At 25.3% G+C, this 11,461-nt stretch overlaps 1 protein-coding gene across 1 annotated transcript in view; it reads right to left on the bottom strand.

The window, feature by feature from the left end:
• LOC117176421 (period circadian protein-like) overlaps positions 1–11,461 on the bottom strand; it is a 47,797-nt gene that overhangs the window by 29,227 nt on the left and 7,109 nt on the right. Inside the window, exons 2-3 of the mRNA XM_033366660.1 lie at positions 1,396–1,481; positions 175–308 (exon numbers count right to left, since the gene is read on the bottom strand). Of these exons, the coding sequence (XP_033222551.1) occupies positions 175–308; positions 1,396–1,481 (220 nt within the window). The remainder of the gene's footprint in view (positions 1–174; positions 309–1,395; positions 1,482–11,461) is intronic.

Raw genomic sequence — 11,461 nt, 5'->3', positions numbered from 1 at the left:
TTCTCAACTGCAAAAGCTGAGATTTTAATAGGACATTACAAATTAATACGGCAAATAGTGTACCACAAGATGAGGTAGAAAATACTGCAGTTTTTCTAACTGGTTTTGGAAAAAATGTATAACTATACCGTCCTGTCGTAAACTGGTTTGGGATAATTATCATAAAATACTAACAATCATTGGAAACCTGGAATAAACCAGAAGATTGATTTGAGGTCCAAGTCCTTCTTTATCATCGGAGACAAAAACGTCCATGTTTTCTCTAGAATCCGTGATCTCAATCAACTCGCCCATTGCTTTTTCATTCCCTATCCATGAACAAAAATTATTGTTACATCCTTTCTACTCTTTAAAAAATGCTTCGATAATAAATTAAGAGTAATTAACAATATTAAAATATTAAAATATTTAAAAACAGGGAAATATGAATAAATATGAATAATATGAATAAATTTTTCGCAATTTTAAAAATATTTTTTACAGCATCTCAAAAATCGTTATAGATTTCGCTAAAGTAAGGCGATTTACGCAAACTGAGTTAAAATTCGCATCGAAGTGACCTATAGTGAGGGTGAACAAAAAACATTTGTCACCCTTAAAAAAATGGTTAAGTAATATTTTATTACAAATTTTAGTTTCAAATATTTTATTGATCAGTGATCATTTGCATTATGATTAGTTGAACCATTATAATTGAACTAACTAAATAAGGAAAAATATAAATATAGTACATTTGTTCACATGACTTATTTATAATAATTAAGATGATCATTATGTAAAATATTTGTGTTCTATTAGTGGCAAAATTACTTCTCAATTTTAAATCTTGAAAGCATTCTATTGTTTTAATGATACATTTCTGTAAAGCAATATTATTAAGTAATAATATCACGACCAGAATAAATTAATATGTCAGATAATGTCCATAATACCTTAAGAATTCTAAACATAAAACGAAAGAGCCGATTAAATAAGAAAGACAAATTATAATATACCTAAAATAAGTCCTAATCATATCCCACTCATACCACTGATATCTTATACCTTGCCTTCAAGTTTATATTTAATTAAATTTAACCTTACTCTCTATTCTGTTTTATTATTAAAAATTTTAGAAAATCTAATCAAGGCAGATTTTCTTGCAATTGAAATCAATTATTATGAAAGAATGGAAAAAATGAATCCCCATTGATAACATTTTGAACGCTGGTAAACGACCGCGGATACTCTGTCGCAAATAGAATGCTTTAATGGAAAGAGCTGATTAATAAACAATACAACGAGGACGAATTTAATTTTACTCTATTTTTTAATAGCAGTAGAAAAAACATATACTTCTGTTATAATGATGATTATGAAATTACTTTTTACTTTTATCTCATTGTCAGAACTAACCTGTTTGTTTCTCAAAAAGATGTTTCAGCGGGTTGTTGACTTCAGTAACTTCAGAAATCTTCTTGTGCTTTTTTTTCAATTCTTTGCTGCAAAGAAAATATTTTTTAAATTACTATCAATTTTAATTAATGTTTATTGTAATTTCGCGACGAATTAAAAATATGTTGATAATATTTTCTCTTTCAATAATATATATCTAAAAAATTAATTTCAGATTCATCATCCAGAATCTCTTTTGATGTATAGATAGTATCCTACAAGAACTTGATTTTCATTATTTCATTTTTTATTTTAGCATTAAACAGAAAATTTACAATCATTTTTCTAATAATGGAAACTAAATTAGATAGTATATTTTTAATCTCAATTATAAGAAATATGTGAATCGATTAATATTAAATTAAAATCCATTTTTTAACGAAATCAATATTTTCCATGTATATAAGTATCAAAATCAAATCTGCTCATTTAACTTAAAATATCTATCTTTAAATCTTCAGACAGGAATACAAAATTTACAGACTAGAATACAATTTTTCGAAATTATTTAGGAATTTAAAAAAAATCTGCTAGAGTCCTTTTCAATAAATGATAATCTTTCGGAATTTATGAACTTATAATTATGTATGATTAAAATAGACGGGGAAAATGTCTTGGAAAATATTCTAGATTAGTGCTAGACTTTTGAACGGATGATCATTTTTGTTAGGTCTCGTATACTTTCTATGAAGGGTTAATAAATTTTTATGGAAAAATGATAAAAACTCATGGAAGTTTTATCAGACAGTTTAAACAAAAAATCGTCGACTGTTGGTAATCACCCACAAGTGGTACATTGTGACCGATTTCCATTTTTTTTATAAATGCTCAGCATCACCTTTTCCAGGTTTTCTTTCAGACTTTCTATGTATTAAAAATGATTGAACTATTAAGCTTTATTTTGAAAAAAGGTTACTATCTAAAGATTCTATAAAAATTGTGAGTTGAGAAATTTAAACTGTTTAGTTTTAGTCTGAAGCTTTAATTGTTTAGAGTGGCCATTTAAATCAGGAAAAATAATTTTCAATAATTTCTCGGTTCGCAAACATGTTTCACGATTGAAATGAAACAATTCAATTTCATAAAGCTAAAAAATTCCGTTCAAAACATGAAAATTTATGCTAAAGTATAGGCTATACTCAAAATGAAAACACGTTTTTAATTTTTCTAGGAATTCTAGTCAAATTTATTTCTTATTTTTCAGGCTTTCAAAATGCTCGATAAGTTTCAAATATGATTTCAAAATCTTCAAGAGTCCACATTTTGTTAAACATTTTATGAAATAATTAAAAAAATTTTTTTTAATTGTTCTGAAACTTCTAAACAAGTTTTTGTATCATTAGCATTTTCCCTAAGACTTTCAATAAATCCTCCAAATTTGAAAAAAAATTCCTTAAAATGTTTCAAATTATTTTGTAACAATTGTGTAAATCTTTTACAATCTTCTTAAATATACTCTTCAAATTATTTTTTTAAATAATCATTTTTTATTTTAAATTTTTAAATTAAATATCGGTAAATTGAAAGATAAAATTTGTTTAACTTTCATGAATTGTACAAATCACCGGTTGAAAAGATAATTCACGCTTTAATTATCAATGCTCTAGAATTGAAGAATGAATCACCTAATTTGAAATTTTGTTTAATCATATAATTTTATACAATTATACAGTTATAAAAAGCACTAAAACTTGAATCATTACAATTTTTTTCAATTAACACTTTTTAAATTAGAAGTTAAATGTTTTTATTTCAAGTTGTTACAAATTAATAGTTGTTCAATTGTTATTTATACATCAAGATTTGTTTTGAAATCTTTTTAAATATTATTACTAATTTTTTTTTTTAAAGAAAAATCATTTTAAAACATCAAAATCTTATTTAAAGATCTTCAAAAATATACATTTACTTTAAAAAAATTGGAATCATTCCAAATATTAAATTATTTTTGAATCTCCTTAAAACTTCTAAATATATTGTAAACTTAATAGAATTTTTTGTAAAGTAATAACTGTTCAATTTTCATTTATTCTTGCAAATTGCAGTATTTAAAAAGAAAATTTAATTTGAACGATAAATAATTGGAAAAGATTAAAAACAAATTAAATCATGAATTTATCTCTCATTTTAAAATAAAATGACAGAGTTCAGCATTTATTAAAGCTTGTTTCGGCAACAAGTTTGCAGGTTGGTTGAGCACATATTTTATAGTGGAATTTCAACCTGAATTTAATGACAAATGGGGAAGGACAAACTCAGTTCACTGTAAAATATTCTACTTTGAAAAAACGAAGGACATTAATGGATATACGAGAAAAATATACTGACATCGAAATAAGATAGGAAGATAGAATAGGAAGGAATAGGATAGGATAGGAAGAAAGCATCATAATTCATGAATTCAATTTTACCTTCTGATGAAAATGAAAATATGAATGATTTCCCGATTCCGTACACGTCAGAAGAAGCTTTAGCGTTAATAGAGGATGCTGATTTGTCTAAAAGTCAGTATCACATGATCCATATGTAGGCAGAAAAGAGAAATAGTGACATTTACTCAGCACACGACAATTTTTCAAAATCGAAAGAAGAACGTTTTCCGCATTCGATGAAAGTAACGGAAAAGGGTTTTACAATGAAATTAAAATTTTTATTAGATCATACGATATCTCAGATTTTTAAAGATCGTAATATTTCTTTTCCATTTACGGATACAAGAAACCCTCATAATTTGAAGTTAATTGTGAAACACGGTTGTGATGGTTTTTCAAACCAAAGTTAATTATGTTAATATATGAATTCGCAAAAGAAACCTCAGAAAAAAACAATTCAGTTATATCATCACTTCAAATATAAATCGAGAAAATAAAGCCTACAATAATAAAGAACGTTTCCGGTACTTCTGTGATAAAACCTGATATGAAGTTGACGATGCTGGACCAAAAAGTTTGCCAGGCTCTTTCTGAAACTTTATTATCTATGACTTGCTACATTTGTCAAACTGCACTTAAAGAGATGAATGACTTAGATAGAGTCAAAGGCAAAGTTATAGATATCAAGTCGTATGACAGGATTGGTAATAGATACAGTAAAACAAGGCTCAAAACGGCCCCAATGATTCGGGAGAACCATTACCCCGAACAAACCGAACCGTTTGATCGACAGTATAGTCGAGCCGTGCTGCACACGCGGCTCTTGCTTCACAATTCCGCGCTTACGCAGCTTAGGAAAATACTAGACTATTATGTGCGCGCGCTCACTTTTATAGTCATTTTTATCATTTGCTCAGTTTTCTAATAACAATTTATTTGTTAAAATTTTCTGAAGACTTATATTCTTGTTGAAATTAGATTCTGAAAGAATGAATTCACTGTATCAATGCATCGTAAAATGTACGAATACTATTTGTATGGAGCGTTCACATATTCCGTAACGTTATTTTAAACACTTTTACCTTCCCACACCCTAACTGCAGTTGCGAATATATTTTTTTTGTATTATTTTAAAAAACTTAACAGACGTTTTGTAAATAAAAATAGATTTTCAGGATGAAATACGGTTTAAAAATAAATTAAACAATATTTTGACTAAGACAACAATGTTTAATATTTGTTTAGTTACACACATTTTTAATTTATTTACAAGGAAAGAAGTATCAGCATGCTTACAAGGTTTAAAATATCTGAAGTCTATGCAAAGCCTCTTGAATTCCTAAAAATATTTGTAAATGAATCCAATTTTTCTTAAAATTTTGAATAATCATTTAAAGTGTAAAAAATTTACATCAAAATCTTCAAAAATTTCTTACGAATTTGAAGTAAATTATAAAATATTTGTGAATATTTCAGATTCGCCGAAAAAAAATCTATATTAAGAAAAAAATATATTTTACGGGATTTTACAAAATAATAGGAAAAGTTCGAGACCTTTTAGAAATAAATATCTACACAATACTTCTTAAATTTTTAAAAATACTTTTATCTGACTTGAATTTTTCTTGAAATTTAGAAAAGTTATTTAAAATCTAAACTGCTGCCTCAAAATATCCCCAATTTTCCTAAAAACTTGAATAACATTAATTTCTTCACGTGAGACCTTTTAAAGTTATTTTAATTAAGGGTATGTGATACTTTACCATATGGGTTTTCAGTTTTTCACACATTTTGTTCGCAAATTTTTATTTGAAAAAAAAACATTAGTATTCAGACGTTTGCGTTTTTAACGTCTGGCTTTCTTTTTGTTTAAGAACTCTCACATCAATCTGCATTTTTTTAAATCCTCTGCAGTTTAAAAATATTTTTTATTCTTGTAAATTTTCGCAATATTTATAGAATGTTATGGTTTAATTTATTTTTTATTTATTAATGTTACGAAATTAAAACATTATGCTTTAAAATCTTCTACTCTTTCTCGAAATTTAAGTAAATATTTGATGTTTAAAACTTTTTTTTGAATTTTCTGCTGAAGCTCATTTTTCAAATTAAAAATCTTAAGATATTGTTTTGGGAACCTAAAGAATTTATGTCATTATCCTGAATTTTCAAAAAAGTTCTCAAATATCTTATAAATTTGTATTATTTTTTAATGGTGTTAAAACTTATAAATATCTCTTAAATTCACTAAAATTTGTTCTAAAATTATTTATTGTGGCACGATGTTGCTTTAAACACTTGTTAACCTTTTTTTTATTTTATAAAATAATATGAAAAGTTTTTGAATCTTTTTTAATGAGCTCTTAAAACTCATTAGTAAAAAATTGTTTGAAATTTTCCCATGAATCTAAACTATATATTTTTCCTACTCTTGACGCCCTAAAAAATTAAGTTTACCTCAATTTAAATTAAATCACGGAAAATGTAAATAATTTTATTAAAATATTCCATATTATATTTTAACAATTTTAAAATATTTAAAATTAAAAATGATTATTTCATAATTAATTATTAACTGCTTAAAATTTTCCCATAACTGTTTAAAAAAAAAAATTCTCAAAATCTTTCAAAATTATTATAACGCTTCTATTGTTCTAATTCTTAAAATAAGTTCTTTCGATAATTTTATTTTACTTATCTCTTTGAAATTAAAAAAAAACGATTACCCAGATGTAAAAAAGAAAACATTTGTTTCTTCTTAAAAACTCCGGTAGCGAAAAAATTTATAATTGAATCTTTATCTATTTCGCTGTTGTGAAAAAATTAATCATCTAACAATTCATTAATTTTTTGATCAATGATAACTTAAAAAGCATTAAACAATCATTTTATTTTATTTTATTGGTAACTTTTGATACTAATTTCAGAAAGAAATCAAACCTATTTTCATATTATTTGGAAAATTGAATGCAAATACACATTTCAGTACATCAGAATCATTTGAAAAATTATCTAATTGAAATCATATAATTGCAAATTTAACTTTATATATTTTTTCTTATTTGACATTTTATTTTGAAAAATTTTATTTAATCTTAAGCTTTTAAACTGATTCCAGAAAATGTAACTTTTAGTAGAATCAGTTGTTAATGAATTAATCAGTTCACAAAATAAAAAACATGATACAATTATTTTCATCGTAACATTCAAATAATCTTAACATTATGTGTATATTCTCCTTTACATTTTGATATATCATTTCCATTCGTCTAATTTATTAGTAACCTTTGTCACTAATTCAAATCAACATGAAGAAAGTGTAAAGAAAGTGTGAAGAAAATTATCAACTAATAATTAATAGCCTCAAATAATTTGTTTCATTGAAATAATAAATTTACTCTTACTTTATATACAGGGTGGACACGCTGGGGCTTACATACATGGCAAGTTGAATGCTACCCAAATTGCACAACAGCAGGGGAGAAGCCATTATACAGGGGTATTTTCATATTTCGCGCCTTTAAAATTGCATTCGGATCGTCCATTCGGCCAAGTCTGTGCATCTTCGGATCAAGTTTATGATAGTTTCCATGGATGCGTTCGAAACTTCAAACGGATACAAGTGTCAAAACAATATAGGTAATGTTATATAGTAATTAAAAATAATAAAAGTGTTTAATTAATAATTGCCAATAAGTGCCAATAACATTATAGAATGGCTGCTAAGTGAAAAATACTATAAAATAGTAATAATATTCTGTGCTTCCAGTAGGCGAAGAGTGAATGGTGTTTAACGCTTATTTTTACTGCATAAAAAGGTATGTTATGAATAGACAGAATATGTTTCAAATAAAGTGAATGAAATATTACATGCGTAAACTTTAAATTAACATTGCCTACATTTACTGACAGCGATTAGGGAAAACAGGTGAATCTAAACATAACCGTTTGAAGATTCGAACGCAACCATGGAAACTATCATAAACTTGATCCGAAGATGCACGGACTTGGCCGAATGGCCGATCCAATTGCAACTTTAAAGGCGCGAAATATGAAAATACCCCTGTATAATGGCTTCTCCCCTGCTGTTGTGCAATTTGGGTAGCATTCAACTCGCCATGTATGTAAGCCCCAGCGTGTTCAAATATAAATATGTTTTTATTAAAAAGTTCATATCTTATATCAATGAATGCAATAATAATTATTTAATCTGTTTATAACATAAAAAGAATTAAACTATAATTTTCATTTAAAAATTGAAATAATTTTCCCTCTCCCTTTTTTTATTTTCATTTTCATTTTTGAAAATTTGATCGCTTGGCAACTTTTGATACTTATCTGTAAACAAATTTAAAACACGTTTAGAAAAATTAAATGCAGATACTCATTTCAGAACATCAGAATCATTGAAATAATTATTTAATTAAAACTGTAGTATTTGAAGTATTAATTCACTTTTATCAAAATAAGAAGCATTAAACTATAATTCTTACTAAAATCTTTAAATAATTTGTAGTTAATACACTTTTTTTAATTTCAACTTTCACAACATAAAAAGCATTACACAATTATTTTAATGAAAACATTCAAATAATGTTTACATTATATTCTCATTCAAATTTTAAACTGGACTTCTCTACATTTAATTTATTAATAATCTTTCTAGCTAAGTTATTAAAAATTAAAATATTAAAATATAATTTATAAAATTGAATTTAAATACTCATTTCACAATATCGGAGGCACCATAAAAAATTATATAATTGTGATACAATTATTTAAAAGAAAAAAAGGAACATCTATTATGAAAGTAATAGCCAATATTTAATTACATAATCTGAGAGGAAATAACATGTTTAAATTATTAAATATTAAACAACTTAAATGCAATCTTTATGTAATTTCATATTTCATTTTTTATTATTAAACTTAATGACTTCACAATATATCTATTCATTTAATAATCTTTTATATTATTTGACAAAATTAGGTTTTAAGATAAAAATTTAAAAATTATTACTGTAGCAATGAATAAACTAATTTAAAATTTATTTAAATTATATTTAATTTTAAATTTCTAAATAATTTTAAAATATGAAATATGAATATAATATTAGTATAAAAAATTATAAGCATGTATAACATAATATTATTAACCTTTATAATTTGATAATATAGAACTCACCAAAATATTATTATTATAACTAAAACATGTACAAAATAAAACTTTTTATGACTCAATTATGGAAAATTTAAAATTGATATAGCTTCAATATTAAATAGTTAATAAATTTTGATTAGATAACGTTAAAATAAAAATATGATATTATTTCATTTTAATCTAAAAATAATAAGTTTTTCAAACATTAAATCTTTAACATAATTAAAACATTAATATAATCAATTTAATTTAATTGTAATTTAGCTTATAATAACTTTACGTTTCAACCCCAATTCTAAATGATATTTTATATAATAATATTATTAAACTTGATGATTTGGCAATATATCTATTAATTTAATAATCGTTTTTTTAAATTAAATTTTGAGATAAATTTTATCTAATTATTACTTTAACAAATATAGCTCTAATATTATATAGTCAATAAATTTTTATTAGATAACTTTAAAATAAAAATACGATATTATTTAATTTTAATCTAAAAATAAAAAGTTTTTCAACATTAAATCATTAAAATAATTAAAACATCAATATAATAAATTTATATAATTGTAATTTAGCTTATAATAACTTTACATTTTGATAAACAATTTAATTATAATTTATATAACACTATTGAACTTGATGATTTCGCAATATATTTATTAATTTAATAATCTTTTATATTATTTAAAAGAATTAAATTTTAAGATAGACTTGAAATAATTATTACTTTAACATTGAATAAACCAATTAAAAATGTATTATTAAAAATAACAGCTCTTATTGCAAGTGAAAATAAAGACACAAATTAAAATAATTCTTGGCGATCGATAAAGGTAAAAATCTAGTTTTAAGTTCGATTAATTTTATACATTTAAAACAGAGGTTGCCAGGCGCCATAAAATACGTGATTAAATCTACTATGTCAGATTCAGCCTCCATGTGCTACTAATGGAGGTTACGAGTTTGGATATATAGGAGGATAGCACCCACATTTCGAAACCACTGATCTGCGTAAGTTCGGGGTAACCAGTGCCCCGAATCTAAGTCGACGCCAAACCAAACCGAAGTGCAGCGACTCTCTCACAACTAACGCGACAGTTTTACCTCAATGCTCTCCGTGTACAAATTCGCATTGGTCCATTAAAATCGATAGAATAGTTCTTTCATTTCCTATCATCCCCCAAACTCTATTTTTTCAATCTTTCTACTTCCAACAGGGCACCTTAGTGGTCTCCACTATAGAAAAAGTAAAATAATTTTTTGAAACAATTTTTCAGGAGATTAACTATTATTATAATAATATTAACTTGAAATCTGATTCAAACGTAATACGTCGAAAAAGATATTAAAATTTAGATGTGTGCAGTGCTGAATAAGCGTACTCGAGGGAAAATACCTGCACACTTACATATGGCAGTACAAGCACGCGTTTGGCCACGTGCCTCTGGTTTGAAAATATTTGTTCTTATTCTCTGTCAAGGCTTACAGATTTAATAACATTTACATAATACGTATATCCTGAGAATATTGTTCAGTTAAAAATAAAAAATACTACATTCAAATTCAAATTACATAATTCCATTAATAAAAATCAGATAACATATATCTCATGAAGTTTATACAAATATTTTTAGGAAAATTTCGTTTTTTTGGATTAAAATTGGTTCAATTTATAGAATTATAAAGTGTGCACAGTGCAGAGTTTTTATTGTACTTTAGAAATACTTAATTTTTATTAAAACTTCATCAAGTCAGTGAGTCACCTTTTCATCTAAGGACTCGTGCAACGTGCGCTAACTATATTTCATGAATAAATGTCAGCATTTAATCATTCGATGTGTCTAGCAAACTGAAAATATTTTATTTGTACTTTAAGAAATATGTATTTTCGATTGTTTTCAGTTGGAAGGATTTAATTTATGTGCATATTTTACACACATCTTATCTATTTAGAAGTGTTGGATCAATTTTTATATTAACAACAATCAATCATCTAATAAATGAATGAAAATTAATTTGAAAGATATTTTTTTCGCAAATATTCAGGGCTGCTACAACATGCCAATTACGAAATTCTTTAGTTTATCCTGACATTTCCCTGACAAATTTTTTATTTTCACTGACCTTTCTAAATTTTTTCTTTCCCATATAAAAACATCCTTCCACGTACAAGATGAATAATCTTAATTAAAAGAATTTATAATTTTTTACATACATTTTAAACACTTTGAGTGACAATAATTAAATAGTTAAATTTTCAACTCAAAAAGATAAACTTTGAACCAAACGGATGAATTTTCAACCAAGAAGATTAAATTCCTATTAAACAAAGATTAATTTGAGATTCAAAATGGAATTTTTAGTTGAAAAAACTAATTTTTAACCACAGAAATTAATTTTCAATTAAACAGACAAATTTGCGGCCTAGGGGCCATCCATATACCACGTGAACAATTTTTCACCACTTTTTGACCCCCCCCCCCCCCCC

Source organism: Belonocnema kinseyi, chromosome 7, assembly GCF_010883055.1.
Source record: "Belonocnema kinseyi isolate 2016_QV_RU_SX_M_011 chromosome 7, B_treatae_v1, whole genome shotgun sequence".
Lineage (NCBI taxonomy): Eukaryota > Metazoa > Arthropoda > Insecta > Hymenoptera > Cynipidae > Belonocnema > Belonocnema kinseyi.
This window is presented reverse-complemented; position numbering and strand designations above follow the sequence as displayed.